General features: G+C 37.4%; 1 protein-coding gene across 5 annotated transcripts; it reads right to left on the bottom strand.

Moving 5' to 3' along the window:
- Positions 1–2,896: 2,896 nt before the first annotated feature.
- Positions 2,897–17,076, bottom strand: LOC136241139 (death domain-containing ATP nucleosidase-like). Of its 5 annotated transcripts, XM_066032312.1 has the most exons (7): positions 15,744–15,829; positions 15,591–15,685; positions 9,839–9,917; positions 9,581–9,781; positions 6,878–6,976; positions 4,026–4,829; positions 2,897–3,135 (listed from the first exon to the last, which is right to left on the bottom strand). In XM_066032312.1, the coding sequence occupies exons 3-7, from the start codon at positions 9,894–9,896 to the stop codon at positions 3,113–3,115; spliced, it is 1,185 nt and encodes a 394-aa protein (XP_065888384.1). In that variant the 5' UTR covers positions 9,897–9,917; positions 15,591–15,685; positions 15,744–15,829; the 3' UTR covers positions 2,897–3,112. The 5 variants fall into 5 exon arrangements, with proteins under 5 accessions (XP_065888384.1, XP_065888383.1, XP_065888382.1 ...); XM_066032311.1 differs by lacking the exons at positions 15,591–15,685; positions 15,744–15,829 and adding an exon at positions 16,947–17,076; XM_066032310.1 differs by having other exon boundaries at positions 9,581–9,917; positions 15,744–15,830.
- Positions 17,077–17,354: the final 278 nt, after the last annotated feature.

The raw sequence follows: 17,354 nt of genomic DNA on the forward strand, positions 1-17,354 counted from the left end.
ATTATTGACTTGCTACAAATATATAGCTAAGCTCTGGAATCACCAAAATTCTGGCTATCACAGCCCCTGTTGCTAGGGGCATGCATGCATGTGGCTAAAAACAAGATGAGGCTAAATCATATAGCAGGTCTCATGTTGTGGTTCAGGAGTTTCAAATCGTCGTCTGTCATCTGACCCTCCAGTCATGATCACTTTGTTTGATGATGTTCCTTTAAACACAGTTTCAAAGCAACACTATATATCTTGGACTGACTCTTTGATGATCAATTAAATTGGTCCTATCATGTTGGAAAGGTGTGCAAGTGTATGTTGTATTATCAGGGCCGCCCACATGGGGGGACAACTGGGGAATTTTGCCCCGGGCCCCAGCCTGAAAGGGGCCCCAGGACCAGGAGGCCCCATGAAGGGCCCCCTGAATACCTGTTTAAAAGATCAATATACTCTAATAGAGCAGTCAGATCTAAATACTCTAATAGAGCAGTCAGATCTAAATACTCTAATAGAGCAGTCACAGTATTCTTCAGAGGAGCAGTGTAGCAAGCTTATAGATAAGGAGATATGGTTGGTGATGGGTAGTTATTGTCATTGCCAGCAGGTTGTGACCTTTTTTTTTTTTTTTTTTTTTTGTCTTCACCTTACAACTTGGGTGAAGGGCCCCACTTTAACTCTTTGCCCTGGTCCCCTTAATTTCTCTGGGCAGCCCTGTGTATTATTTATAAGCAAGCATCGTCATGTGACAAAGGCAGATTTGTTGAAAACTCTTACTGAGAGTCTCATTTACTTCATTCACTGTCAATTTGGAGCCCTCAATATTCCCAATAATTATTACTTTCAGAGGCTGTGGTAAATGCAAAATTGTGTTGTAGCTATGTCTCTGTAAGGATATGAGTAAGTACAATCATGTCAGCCATCACTATCCAGCACTTCCTTTTTTTTGAGCTTCTGGTTCAGCATCGCAGCTTGTGTGCTATATATACATAGTTTAAGTTTCAGTGCATGCAATTAGACTGAACCACCTATTGTGTTTGGGAGGAAACATTCACATGGGACAAGATTATCTGCACGTATAATTTGTTCAGCCAGTTCGTTGCCATCTTGCCTTTACTCAGAGGTTCAGTTTTTCATTTCAAGACTACACAATGGTGAACAGTCTTCCTGAGGATGTGTTGATGGCACAGGATTTCTCCCCCACTTTATTTTCATTATCTATTAACTGACTGAGTGCATAAAATTAATCATTGTATATATGTTATACTTTCATGGTTGTAAGTGTATGTATTTGTGTTTTGTCATGTGCTTGTAGTGTATGTATGTTCCCTTGACCAGGGAAGAGTGGCTATGCTGACTGGTGTAATGAGTTTAAATTACAAATAAAATTAAATTAAGAAAAGTGGCAACTGCATGGCACAATTAACTATAGTAGATAGTTATTTCTTGTGATCCAGCTAGTGCACAATCTGCAATAGTGTGGTAGTTATTCTTCAAGCATACTCCATTCTGGGGGAAGGATGAGTATTAGCACTCATGGGAGTCCATAAGACTTTACTGAAATTTAGCCTTCTTCATGAAATTGGATTTATTTGTCATAATTTTGACTGAATAAACATATAATGACTGTGACCCATTGTGAGCCAGGTCTATCTGAGTGACATCATTATTCTCTATATACTACACCCTTTTCATATGGTCACTTTAAACCAGACATTCAACCCAGGTTAACATGTTCATATGATCACCTTAACCAGGTTGAACCTCGAAGTCATAACTGAGTTCAACTCTACAAAGCAGTAGGGTTGAACTCAGTTTATGGCTTCAAAAGCAAGTTGCGGTTTTTGGTGAATACATAAAACGCTTAGAAGACAATCATCACTCATTGAATACTATTGTGTAATGTTTGCTTGTAAACAGAAAATGCATGGGTTGAGTGGGTTATTCAACCTGGATTGAACTCGCTTTTGGGTGTCCATGCAGGGCCACCCAGAGAAATTAAGGGGCCTAGGGAAAAGAGGTAAAGTGGGGCTTCAGGGGCAAATAGGTTTCCATTCTGAATCACAAATTCTCCTCCCAAGTTGTAAGTTGAAGACCAAAAAAAAGGTCATTACATGCTGACAGTGACAATAGCTACCCCTCACCAACCATATATCCTTATTTATAAGCTTGCTACACTGCTCCTCTGAAGAATACTGTGACTGCTCTATTAGAGTACCTAGATCTGACAGCTCTATTAGAGATATCAATCTTTTAAACAAATATTCAAGGAGCCTTCATGGGGCCCCTTTCAGGCTGGGACCCGGGACAAAATGCCCCCCCCCCCCCCATGGGTGGCCCTGTGTCCATGTGAAAATGGTGTATGTAGCATGCAGTAGTAATAGCTATATAGCTACTAGTTGTCACACAAAGGGCACAGCATAAAGTACATAGCTTGGGTTTAAAGTTGAATAACAAGAGATCTAGGAATGCAGCCTCCAGGAGCTGTATATGATCAAGAAATATATTTCCATTAGCCTTATTTAAGTTATATAGCCTAAACTTTAAATAAAAGATGAAATTATGGCCTGTAATATATATTGTGTAGCAACTGCTTTCAAAGAGATTTCTATGCACAGTAAAAATGAGCTAAGTGAAGGCCACTACTTTAAAACAATGAATATATTGTGGCAGAAATTAGTAGTGAAATACTAATTTTTTTTACAGCGTAAGGTGCACTTCATGACTTATTGATAATCTCATCTACAGGTCCCAAACATAGCTAAGGTATACTTCATTAATAAGACCACCTCATTATAGTGACCTTCTCAAGTAGTACTTCATGACCTCATTATAGTGATCAGCGACATAATTGCGGATAAGGCCGATTTAGAATTATGACTAAATAATTACATAGCTGTACCAACTGTCAAATCATAAGTCAACACTTAATCCACTGTTCAAGACAATGAAAAAATTCTTAAAACAAATTAAAAGTTGCATTATACTCTCATCATTATATCTCTACATTATGCCAAACTCATACAGAGCTACTTTACTATATAGCTAGTTACAAAACCCACAAATGCAAATGTGTATAAAAAATATAAATAAGAACCATGTGTACTGTGTTAAGTTTGCATGTCTACTGAGCTGGTGTCCTCACCTCTAGAGAAAAATACACAACACATTATAATTTTACTCACATAAATCATATAAACAACAAGCAGTACCAACTGTATGATAGATGGACACTTCAATTGTCCAAATTCCTGGGAGTCACCCTGATGCTGGATATCTGAGAAGTCTGTATCTTTGAGGTTGTATCAAAGAAATATTTTATAAAAATTGTAGTTGGTAAACAGAACATCCATTTTGGAATTTGGCTAATAGAAGTTTGACAACTGATCTCCCCAAAGCAAATAGTGTTCCGCTGTCAGTAATATTTTATGAGATAAAAAATACCTACGCAGTGTCTAACATCAAATCTATTATTAAAAATATTTACGAAGCATTGAATTTTAAAAAGCTAAAATATTTTATTCTGCTAGCCTGACCACAGTCAAAGGTCAGAGACCAAATGATGCATCGAAAACTTCTATTCTATGTGACAATAACAAATTCAAATGTGGTATAATAAATTGGCATAATTTTAGGATACCAGCCAACCTTTTGAATCGTAAAGTAAGTTCAATGTACTCTAACAGAATTCTAAACTCTGAAGAAAGTATTTGTGGGTGTCATATTGTCTAGTCACAGTTTGTAAACAAATCTCATGCTGACAAGGGAGAAGTGCTGCCTCTAATGGATAGCAATTTTACTATGCTACCCACAGAGCACTGGATTGGGAACACACAGCTTGTATCTTCCAGCAGTGTCGAGCTGTAATTGCTAATAAATAGATAAATGATTCAGTTGGTATCCCTTTCTTATTTGTAAAAAAAAAAGTAAGATAGGTTTTTGTGAATGTTTAACAAATGACACAGATTTGTAAATACATTATATAAAACGTTTAAAATGGTGAGACTTTACATACATAGGTAATACAACAGCCTTACCAAACAAATGGTGACCATTATTCATCATCTCACACAAATATTCTGCAGCATTAGTGGCTGCTTGTGGTTGCCAGTTGTCATCTTTGTGCTCATCAGCAAGATCACATACCCCCTTCACAACCAAGCACTCTGCCAAATTCTTACCATCAACAGCTCGGATGACGCCAGCACCCTCCATTTCGACGGCCACTCCATCTGGGGACATATCCCACAATTTCTGTTGCATGTAATCATCTGCAACTAGCCAAGGTCCACTCAATACTACTCCAAGCTTTACACTTTGTTTGGGACAATGTGCAGTTTGAGATATGTATCGATAAAAATTACGTCCTTTACACAATGATTTAAATCCACGGTTGATCATTCTTCCAGGAATCATCTTTAATTCATCAAACCCATGTACCTCCTTGGATACCACCACATCACCTAGCTGTACTTTGCCTTTCCTTCCCCCACACACACCCACCAGGAAGATGTAGCGTATCTGTGGCATGAGATACAATGCCTTCCTTGTTTCGTACCATGAACCACTGAACCCTTGAGCTCCCATGTCAGTCTGAACTATTGCAACCTTTACATTACCCCAGTATCCAACATAATAGTAACTGTAGCTATCACACATGGCATCATGTACATTATACTCAGTAGCTTTGTAACCTTTTAACTGTAACATTGCAGCACGGAACTCATTTTCATTCACTGTTTGTATGAGAACCATCAGCTGAGGATCTTGAAGTTCATGGTTGTTGTTGTTACTCACTGAGCCTATTTTGACATTCTCATCATAGTTCTTCTGAAGTTCATCTAAACAAATAAAAGTATTTTATACGGATATGTTATAGTATTAGTGTTGCTCTATATTACACTCTGTTTTCATTCAATTTATCATGCACATACGTACGTAGGTGTAGGAAGCACCTTATGGTTGGGAGGCAGACAATGTTAAGAATAAGATGCAGAGGAACATGCTCCCCCCTCCAAGGAAAAGCTTGCATCCATTGAATACAACAATGCATACCTAATTCTGTAGCTTACTTTTATGTCACACACAACATTCCTAATGATTGGGAAAATTAATTCTTGAGGCACTTATCACAAAGGTTTTTCTGAAATGCTGCTGAGGAGTTAGGTGTGCAAACAAATAACTTCATCAATGCTCTATGGATTGTTGATTTTTTAAAGGTAAATTGTAGAGTAATCTGAAACGTTTGTGGTAAGAAGACAGTTGAGCTAATGACTTGAGATGGCTAGCCAAATTATTGGGGGGAAAGAGCAGGAACAGCAAAACAATCCATTTGCAGAGTATGAGCGAAACAAGAGAGATTGCCTATACCTGTAGATATATTAATGGACATTTAATCCCTAATTTAGTCATGGTTAGACTGAAGTGTAGGGATTAAATGTGACCAAATTTTGGAAAATCACCCTTATGGGTATTTTTAAGCTTTGACATTTTTGAAGCAATTGTGGTTGTGCTGGTATTTAAGCCTTTTGATAAAGTGCTGGAGAACACCCTACAATGCACACATACAGAGAATGTGTCTGTATAGTTATAACTTTCCTTTACTATCATTCCAAACAGGCTAATGGAATGGATTGCTTGTGAAACTTATAAGAAATAAACAAGTCATTCTGTGCTAGACCTAAGCCTACTATGCTTTTAAAATAGCCTATTGTGCTTTTGAGCAATGCTCCAAAATTTCTCCTATTATGCCCCAACTATGTTCAGTTGTACCCCAAGTATGTTCTTAAAATTGTATCTTGACTGCTCTATTAGAGTATCTGTGAGCATTCTTCAACATGTGGTAGAATATCTCTATCTTTAGCCACTCTCTTTCCTTCACCATTAGCAGCAAATCTAACTCTTTGCTGTGCTTGCCTCTTTTATGTGACTATCTCAATGTGTATCATGCAAAACATGCAGAGTTTTAATACCCAACGCACAAAAATTGTTCCTATTATGCTGGAATTATGCTCAATGCTTCTGCCTACCTATCATGCCCCTTATTATGCTGGCACAGTCAGGGCAAGCCTATTTGTTCGTTGCACTGTCTTATGATGTAAGTGCTGGAGGAACCATTAATTTTTGTGACTATTTCAACAAAAAAACTGCACAATTCGAACAATTTCCAGATTCCTTTTTATTATCTACAGTGTCCAAGGAAAAGGTTACTAAAATTTCGCTTATTATGTTGAGTAGTTTTGGAATTATAGTGCTAAACAGCAGGAAGAAAAAGAAATCAATTTGTACAGCCACTATACTGAAAATAAACTACAGGTGCTTAAATTCCAGACAACAACTTTTGTTTGGTTTGGTCTACAGATTTGAAATTTGGTTTAAATGTTCGCCATGACTTGACAAGTACTTGCACATACAAGTGTGAAGGAATAAGGTACTTATGAGTTTAACTATTGCTTTTAATATGGTGGCTGTATGATAGCCTCTAACTTTTTTGACTGTGGACAGGCAGGCTAGGCTGGCAGACAAAGATTTTGGCAATTTTGTTTTCAAAAAGTCAATATTGGTGCAAACACTAAGACAACTCTGTAAAGGTGCAGTTTGCTATTTGGGGGGAACATCATTTTGCTTTGGAGGAATGCCATTTTGCTTTGGAGGATCTTGATGAAGAACTAACAAATATAGTTAGAATTATACAGTGATATACAATAAAATTTTTTAAAAGAAATGCATACACTATAAGATCTGTCAGGTCACACTAACATGAACACCCGTAATAAGATTGCCATTCGCCAAAGAATAAAAGGCACAAACATATACATAGTCTGGAAATACCATACAGATACTGTAGTTGTGCGTAAACTATACACTGTAGCTACATAGTTGCACTAACCTTCATCAAGCTCAGGTGGTTTGTAGGGATCCGGTGGCGGATGGGGCAATTTAAGTGCAGGTTGTTGTCGATGCAGTGGACTATCAGGCTCAGGCTCAGCTACAGAATTAACCATGATTAAGAAATTGATGTGCTACTACTGCTACTACAGTAGGCCCTCGCTTATCTGAAATTGGGAATGTGACTGTTCTATTAGAGTATTTTGAGTACAGTTGTATGTTCTATTAGAGTATTTAAACAGAGCTCTGTATATAAATGCATGGGCTTCAGTTATCTCTGAACTATTCACTTATCTAAACACTTTTACCATTGCCTGAGATACATTGGGGTTCGGATAACTGAGGTTCTACTGTACTAAAACCAGGAGTCCAGTTATCTAATACTATCCTTGCTAAATAAATAGGTCAATACATACTATAATTATGCTGCTAATTATTTAAGTTGATTTCCTGCTTAGTTGTTGTTTTGTAATACAACGTTAACATCAATTAGTTGTAGTAATTTAATGTATTTATAATCCATTATTTTGTAATTCACTGATTATTTTGCTGACTGCTACAAAGCATAACTTTAACAAACCGCTTTAAACCACAAGTTACGAATAGAACCGTCAATTTTAAACTGTTTTATAGTTTGGCTATCATGTTTCCGTATGCAAATTCTCTTCACACAAGTCTCAAGGCTGCTCTACATTTTTGTATGCATGTGAAAGGGACATGCCCCTTTTCAACTTGGAAGAAATTTGCTGTTCCTAGTAGCCCAGCCAGCTACATTATTTTCCACTCATAGAGCTCATTGGGAAAGTTAGTCACAATATATTTGTAAACTTGTATCACCTGTATTTCAAACTGGCACGCCTTGACATCTCTGTATGGCCTTCATTTCTCACACATAGAGGATGCTGTTAATTAATTTAACACATTTTGCCCACAAAGGTGTGTAAATAGTCTTGTCCCTAGCCACCCACATGCTTGATCACGTGAAGGTCGTCTGGTGACTTTGGTCCACTTTCTTGGCCTTAGATCAATATTGCTAGAAACACGTTTCTTGTGTTCATTCAAAAATGAATAATTTTCCAGCCGTTCAAAGGAGTGTTACTTTATAAAACTCACTGGTGTGACTACTGCTTGGGGACAAGACTAGTGTGTTAAGACAGTATAATACACACCTAGCTATGATTATAGTTATTAGCTGTAGCAAAGTTACCAACTTATAGAGTGTTACATAATGCATTAGGTAACATTATTACTTTGTTACATAATCATAATACTTCTCTGGTTACTAATAAATTAAGATAGCCCATGTGTTTATCTTAAGAAGCCAATAAGTAACCACAAACAGGGTTGTGGCTTTCCATGAATAAATTAGAGTTGCTGCATCATAACCAAGTATAGAAGTACCTGTGGTAAGCCACGCACTTGTACGTCTTCATCAATTAGTGGGCACATATTACTATCAACATTCAATTGTATATGATATGCCCTACCAGAACAAATAACTCTCCAAAATAGCATACTAGGCGATCACAATTCTGACATAGGTACAAAATTTCACCATGGGTCAATTTTTTTGGAGCATTGGCATGGATCGGAAATCCAATTCAGCAAAGTGGAAAGATTACTTTTATACATGTTTTAATGATAGATGTTGATAATTAATCCATAGAGCTGGTAAGAATGATGAAACTAGGCCATAGGAAAAGTTTCAAAGGCCTAATTCATGTTATTTCAGTAAATGATTCTGATTAAATGCTGGATAAGATGGGAGCTGGAACTTAGATTTTCTTTGATAACTTTGCTTAGCTACTACAATGCTATCTCACAATTAAGCAGCTGGATGACGACTGAGCGCAAGTATTAATTATGTCAATAACGACTGGTAATTGAGCAACATGGCAGGCAGACAGAAGTCCAGACAGACAGCATTCAACTTCTTATAGATCATGATCAATACTCCATCTCTGGGAAGTTACAAACTTTCATGATTTCCACTGTTGAGAACCACGGTACTTAATGATAAATGCATTATCATACAGTTTAGGCTTTAGAAATATCATCCCAATCAACTTTACCAACTTGCCCAGTATTGGTTAGGCATAACCAAGCTCATAATGTCTTCAGAGTGACCCCAAATCCTCCCAACAAATTTCTGTGAACTTCTAATTATTTTTTTTTACTAACTGACTGACTGTCTGACTCAATTATGGATAAGGTTATGGTAAGCTATGTGCCTGGCTCCTTCACTGTTCGATGTTGCTTCAAGACGTGCCTTTTCCTTACTACACTGCACATGGACTCCCTGCAACTGTGCTCTCAGATAGACGAAATGATCTGATGAAATAAATATGCCTAGTTGACTCTCACCTTATCCACACTGGCAGGGCAATGGGGTAGAAAATAAAAGAGGGGTCCATACAATATGGAAAGTACACCAAATACACATTTTCACTGAGGCCTCAAACAGGCCAGGGCAAGTAGAGAGCACAGAAATAATAGATAATGAAACAAAGGAAGTCTGCTACTATACTAGTGGACATTTAACCTCTATTGACAGGCTGAATGTGACTGAAGTAGGAATTAAATGTCAACTAGTATAGCTGCAGCCTCAGTGCTTTTTATTTCTACGATCCCTACTCAAATGTAAAACTTCTAACTCTTCTAATTGTTTACTACACACAATAGAGCAACCCATGTGACTACTTACCATTATCCACACTAAGTTCAGCTAGTTGTTGTTCAAGCTTATCTGCTACTTCATTGTGGGCAGTCCCTGTAGTTGTATTCCTCAAAGCCTTGATAAACTTTTCCCACCAACCAGACCCCTTTGTAGGCAACATAGATATTATAGAATTAATTTTGTCTTTCCGGTACTTGCTTGAATCCGTTAATATGTTTTCCTCATTGTCTGTTAGCAAGTTGTCACGTTGCAAATAGGGAACAATACTGTCAGGATTCAATTTGCTATGGAGCTCAACAGAACATTGATGTAAAGCTTTGCGATGTAGATCACAATCATCCATTGTTTGAGATCAATCCTAAAACTGTGAAAAACATAAGCGATCAAACTGACCAAGTTGGACAGAACTGAATTCAATGCATTCCCTTTAATGGAACACCTGGCATCTTAGTTATAAGAATATTATTATAAAGCTGGATTCAGTTTTGTGCATTTTTCATATATTGCACACAAGAAAACCAAACACAAACACAAAATAATCAGTTAACAACTTGCAGCTAGTTTTAAATTAAAGTTCTACAGTATTATTATAGTACAGTGGCTTATAGCTAGCAAAAATGAACAAATTGTGCACTTTGTGCAGAAAGTACGAAACTTTGCACATAGTACCTATCTACCATGAAGTGTATTTTGAGATGTGGAGCCATCACAGATTTGACCTTTGGTATCCTCTACAGTTCATTTTATGCTCAAAAATAGTGACCTTTGTCTATATATCACCCATACAACACTCAATTTGTTCAAACTAGGTGTCAAATTGAAGATCTTTATCCAAGAAACAAGTTGATTCTTCTTGCAAGCTCATAACATATTCCATTTCAAAGTTATGGTAATTATTACCAGCAGCAAATTCATATAAATCCAACTGCCCATGCAATTACACACTGTCATCTACATTCTTGTTTGCCACTCAATTTTTGTGTTTTTTTAGCTCACCATGAGCACTGCAGGTTGCATATACAACCAAAAAGTGGAGAGACATATCCAGGGGTGGGGCATGTACCCTCCTCTCTTGTGGTATAGTTAAATAAAATAGTTCATAATTATATGTATGCTGCTCTATCAACAGTTTTAACTACAATGGGGGTTCTGTAATAGTTCATTTGGGGGGAGGGGGCTTTTTAACCCCCATTTTACCCCCTTTCAGTGACAAATGAATTTCTTAATCTATAAATCAAAATCTCAGTGAATACGTCAACAACAACTGTAATATTGAATGAAATACATGGCATGTGTATTTTTCCTGGTACAACAGCCCAGAACTGTACCTGAGAATACAAGCATGAGATTACTTCTCGTCATTCTCAGGTACTGTAGGTCATTCTCAGGTACTGTAGGTCATTCTCAGGTACTTTAGAGGTTGTAGCTGAGAATGCACCTGTGGGAGTCTAAAATATCTGGGTGCATGGCATGCCCTTTTAGATGCCATGTGTGTAAACTAGCTATGAACACAAAGATCTTTATACATCGTCCCTCATTACTCTCATTGTGACTCCCCTTTAGTCATTTCCTAGATGAAAGTCCGACTGAAAAAAAAACCTGTATGCTAAATTTTTATTGCTGTAAAGCTTTGGAAAATACTTTTTTTGAAATCGTTAGCTTTTTAGCTATACTTGCAAACATGGAACACATTTTGCTATATAGAACCAAATTGTGAAACACAAATTGTCTAGTTGGTTATTCCCTCAGACTCCACCACATCTTGGGTGTGTGTCTCTCTAAAGGCAAATATATATTTAAGGGGATACAAGAAGTAGGTATAGTTCATGACCATAATCTCCCTATAGTCAGTTCACAAAATTAGCTATCAATACGGTATGTTAGATACGTATTAGGCTATTAAGGCTTTTCAGCAAACGTGACTGATAGTAGCATGCGTAACCTTAGAGCTTTATGCATTAAAATATAAGTTATAGCCATAAACAACCACAAATTTGAGTTTAATCTGATGACAAAACTACAAAAATTATGACGTTTGTTGATTTAATCTCACAGGAGTATTGTACATAACCCCTATGCCTCACTCCTGGATATTTTTCCATATTTTGGTTGTATATGTAACCGTCAGTGCTCATGGTTAGATTAAAAAATAAATGATTGAATGGCAAACAAAGAATGTAGATTAAGGGTATAATTGCATGGGTGGTTGACTTTATATGAATTTGCTGCTAGTAAAAATTACCACAACTTTGAAATGGAATATGGTATGAACTTGCAACAAGTATCAACTTGTTTCTTGGATAAAGATCTTCAATTTGGTACCTAGTTTGAACAAATTGAGTGTTGTATGAGTGATATATAGACATAGGTCACTATTTTTGAGCATAAAATGAACTGTAGAGGACACCAAAGGTCAAATCTGCAATGGCTCCACACCTCAAAATACACTTCATGGTAGGTAGATAATATGTGCAAAGTTTCATACTTTCTGCACAAAGTGCATAATTATTTTGCTAAGCCGCTCTACTATTGAGTGGCCTATTTTACAATATTTAGCTACATAGTCTCACATTATCTATATTACAAAATATTATTCACACAAGTGTATGTGTAGTGGGCCCATGCTGCAACTTCCTTGTGCTGGGCCTGATCAATAACACACCACTTGTTGGTGGTGTAGCTAAAGGCAGCACTTCTGACCATGTGGTATAGCCAGGGTCCTTTGTATTGTCCTTGAAAGCCAATGACAGGGTTTGCATCATGCATACACATCACAATAATTTAAACTTTACAGCAATGTGTATACACAATAATTATTATTGTCAAGTACAACAGACGTAGTGTGCATTATAATGCAGGACATTGCTTCAAGACTCAGACACTTGTTATATATCTATTTACCATATAGTCTGTTTTATTGTGCTTTAATCATACATTTAGGGCACTTTGCAATATTAGAATCTGTGACATATTTCATTGCATAGTTGTTGTTGCGAGGTTTTTAATTGTGTAGTTGCACATTAATTGTTGCAAGGTTTTAGCGCCAGTAAAACCACCAACAAACCAGGTGCTTGTTTATGTATATCACAGCTTGTTTGTTTAGTATTTTTAAATCAGCTTTTCAATCTCCATACACAGCACAACACGTGTTTCTTCACTGAACATCACTGAGCAGTGCAATACAGCATCCCTGTTATCCTGTTTCCTGAGAACTTTGGGTGCCTGCATAAATCCGTTTTGGATACAAGGAAACCCTCTCTATTTCAGACTAAAATTTCATTGCTTCCATCTAGTATGAGAACACTTCGTTCAATGAGCAATAAATTTGTGCAAGAAATTTAGTGTATCTCCTGAGGTTATTAAATATCACATGGTTGTATTTTTGCACATAAATTTGCCCACAGGAAACCCCACTATATAATATTTCCTGGGTTTTTTTCACAGCCTAAATCCTCATATAAAACCCCAATGCTTTCATTCCTTTCCCAGCATTTTTGACTCAACCTTTAGTGGTTCATTTTGAATAAGTTTGAGTAATGCCCAGCTTTTAATCAAAATCAAGTTGTGGAAGAATAACATAATTGTAGCATAGAGAACTTTTTGTCAGTGTGCATGTTGACTATAATAAACAAGTTTAGTAAAGGCATATCAAATAGCTGTATAATACATATCTGCATGCATGCACACTCGCACAGACCACTCATGTGAATACTCATAGTACCTTCATTCCCCAGAAGGATAGTTAATAAGTTTGAAGAAACAGCAGCAGCAGCAAGGGAAAGAATTAATGCCACTAACACGCATTCATGGCCCAGGCCTATATTTGATACCAGATATTTCTATTTTCCAAAATGTGCTCAAAACCCTCTGGCTTATACTCAAGACAGGTGTTTACTTGAATGTGGTTTTTATATGAGGAAATATGGCAAGTAGATTCCTTGGCTAGGTGGGTAGGTATCTCTCATGGAGAGTTAGGGTTGGGATGAAAATCCTCAGACCATCAGGTAGAGAAGGCATATGTGTTCATCAACTGCATATTTAAAAAAAAAAACAGTACTATTCGCCATCAGACATTTTTAAAGTAGCTACCTTGTAGTGGGTTTTTTTTGAAGGACAAAAATTTTTGCTGAAGAACACTGTTTGCATGGCCTGCAAGGCACACCTAGAGTAATCCAATACTTGGTAATAAAACGGCTGTACAAATGTATGGCATAGTTTGCGTGTTATCCATTTTGGACTTGTCTTACAATGCCCACATTTTAGATCGCATTAACTTTGCACTAGACTTATATCTTTTGTAGTTCTGTATTTTTTCTACAGTCAAACATTCACTCAACTGTCATCTATCTTAAGAACAGAGTAAAAAGTTTCTGAAGCTTTACTAATTACAGGGTGCTGTGAGGTGTGTCCAGAAACTTAGTCAGAAGGAGTCCATACCATGTTTTACATTTAATGGATTTTAATAGATTTCTTTTACCAGTTTGGAACTTTGGAGGAGCAGCCAAGAGCACTTCAGTCGCTGGTGAACACTATACAATGCAAATATTTACATAGAATTGTCGTGTTGACGTGAGTCAAGTGACAACAGCTATTAGTTTGCACCTTTGAAGCTGAATAGCGGCTCAATGATACAGAATAGAAATTTTATGGTTTAGGAGCTTTAGCTGAAGAGCTCTATTGAATTGTGTGTGTGGCATATGCATTGCAAACACAGATGTCAAGATAAAAATTTACAGACCTACATTTTTGTCAAAAAAAACTTTGGCAAAAAATAGTTGCCGCAGTGAAAAGGAAGAACATCTAGCAAGATATCCTTCGCATTTCAACAACACCATTTAGCTGTGAGCATCTCACCAAAAGTATAACTAGGAAACCACCTAACTATGAAAATAATAACACTCTCCCACGTAAAGAAGCAGTCATATTAATAGTACCTTTAAAATAAAAGTGCCACAGGAAATTAGTCTTCCACAATGTGAAGTAATGGTGGGAGCATAAATGTTTGTAGGTGCCTGATTGTCTGGATTGCACAACAGAAGCCACACCACTACCACCACAGGCATACAGTATAGCAATGAATACAGGTTATTGCATTGTAACACATTTCATTACTGTGTATATATCCATGGACTATATGCTTCTTTTTTGGTGACATCAAATATCAGGTATTGGTAAACACTAACCCCAATATTGGTAGCTACACCTCGGCTAATAGCTAGTTGCTAAAATCATAGATTAGGCCATTCCAACTAGTATACTGGTTTCTGATCCTGCTCATACTAAAAAGGACATGTGGGCGGGCAAATTTCGTCATTATGTCATTATTATTATTATACTAGGACCGCGTCACATACAACCAAGTACATACACCAACGTTGCAACCTACCCATTGGGCAAGTATAAACAGTGCCATAGGAAACACTCAGAGCAGTGTGCATGTACCGGTGGAAATGATACATATGCATACATACACAGGCAAGGGAGTTTAACTGGCATCAGAAAACCACAATACTAAAACACAACCTACACAAAAAACCAAGTTAAGTTAGCTATATTGAAAGTAACTATATATTGTAGGTGTGACGTGTTTCTGAAGATGACTCAGCAGTGAAGTGAGGCTATGCAGAATAAGGGATATGGTGAAGGCACAATTAGCAATTGATCCCAATCAAGCCAATATGGCACAACAGACTCTGTTGTAACTAGAGGCCACTGGTGATGTACCTGCATATCAGCGGTGTGGCATTGGCACAGTGATCACAGTCTGGCTATAATATTATGCATACAGCCATGCACAACATACAGGAGATAGTTACACATTGTTGTATATGCAGCACTGCATCGGCTTCTCGTTTAGCTATTACAGACTCACAGTAGACTAGTAGTTAAGCCGAGTGGAAAATAATTCCAGCCGCCAGCAAGCCAGATGAAGGTGCCGGTATAATGAAAATAATTCCAGCCGCTAGCAAGCCAGATGAAGGATGAAGATGTAGACCTATAATACAACTACTGGTGCAAGTATTACATTACTCATTACCTTGCTGTTCCAGCTGGTTGTTTATGAGTGCATCAGCTGGTATCCCAACTGGTCATCAGCTGGTCGTTCACTGCATGACGCCTGGAACGCATATCCTGCACACAAAATACACAGTTACAAATATTTAAACATACTTGTAATGTTGTTGCTTACCAGTAAAGTGGCGCATCACATGGCCTCTCCGTGGACGTTTACTAATCTTCTCGTTCAAGCAATCTGTAATTAAACAAGGGCGTGGTGCCGGGCGTTATATAGAATTACACGTACGGTAAAGTCATCAGCACGAACAGGCGTACTTATTATACAGTTGTGCCTTCATTCACAGGTGAATTTATCCCCGCTCAGTTCATGTCTCTAGGCCTCGTAGTTTTCTCAAACATTATTTATTTATTTATTTATTCATTCATTATTAATGACGTAATTTTAACTGCATTTCGTATTATTCTTACTACTTGGTTGTATAACTATTAAAATCACTATATTAAAACTCTACTGGATACATGACTAATACATGCACTAGCATGAATTTTCTATCAACAAAGTAAAACCTACAAATGCTGACACATTTAGACACCAATCACGAAATACGAACTAAATGGCTTCTATAAACAATCTTTAAAAGCCATATACTATGGTTGCACTTACAATTAGCAATAACATAGATAGTATACCACAGACTGTCTGTGGTATACTATCTATGGCAACAATAACACTTACCAGAAAGCAATGCAACATATACCAATAAGAGGGATATAGAGTATGTGCATGCGTAATGAGCAGCAAAATCATAATAATAGCAATAATGACTAATCAAGAGATTTTGATATTTTGATGTGGGTGGGGGACCAGAAACCGGTATACCAATTAGAGTGGCCTTGTATATAATCTCATAGATTATATATAATCTATGCTAAAATCAGCCCTTAATGAAAGATGAGAAGTCATGCAGGATGTTTAAGTGTTAGTACTACAGAGGAAATCCTGAATCCCAGGCTGTGTGGCTTGGCCTCCGACACCTGCCTAGAATGCAACCATATTAGTCTGTCTGTGGATCAAATCACCAGCTGGTCTGGGGATTTTTTTCTGCATTCAGTCTAGTAGGTTATACGTACAAGTGTAACGGGCTCTTGACCGAGTCAGTCCCTGTTCCTCTGTAGCCTTTTGCAGGTCCCTAGTGGGCTCATATTAGTTACTAACAAATAAATATTGGGAGCATTTTGATTTCGCGGATACTGACTCAAAATGACTACTGACAACTTTTAAAAATTCAGGTTAGCTACCCTGCGGCGAAGACTGAACTCCACTGTGGCGCAAAAACGTACATCAAGTTATTAAATATGTTTAGCTAACTGATACCTATGTCTCTTGTATCAATCTTGCTGTTTCCAATAAACGGCTCTAGAATCTCTATCTTTCGGAGCCTTCGGATACAGTGCCAGATATATTTGCTCAGGAAAAAGCGCGGAAATTGGTCGCGTGATCAAATTGCCCGATAGGCTTAGCCTCAAAGAGGCCCGCGCCTCGAGTAGTCCGTCCGGACAAATAATTTTTTTACTTAGTAAATCCCAATTTTTTTTTCCGGCGAAGCGATAATAGAATAGTTTTAACACATTAAACAGATACAAAATAAACACATTAAACAGATGAGTCAAGCTGAACCGCAGTTCAGCAGAGGTAGTGGGGCACTCCACATGTACAGGTCTCACGGTCCTACTGCCCCCGATAGCCAATATGAGTCTATGACAGAACGGAGTAAAGAAAAAG

This window comes from Dysidea avara, chromosome 12 (genome assembly GCF_963678975.1).
Source record: "Dysidea avara chromosome 12, odDysAvar1.4, whole genome shotgun sequence".
NCBI classification, from domain to species: domain Eukaryota; kingdom Metazoa; phylum Porifera; class Demospongiae; order Dictyoceratida; family Dysideidae; genus Dysidea; species Dysidea avara.

Excerpts from the sequence above, each read along its gene's own strand:
- LOC136241139 (XM_066032309.1), bottom strand. The coding sequence starts at position 9,896 with ATGGATGATTGTGATCTACATCGCAAAGCTTTACATCAATGTTCTGTT. Across the intron at positions 4,830-6,877 it reads ACCACCTGAGCTTGATGAAG|ATGAACTTCAGAAGAACTAT; the intron begins GTTAGTGCAACT and ends TTATTTGTTTAG. Across the intron at positions 3,136-4,025 it reads TAATGGTCACCATTTGTTTG|AGGTGAGGACACCAGCTCAG; the intron begins GTAAGGCTGTTG and ends ATTTTTCTCTAG.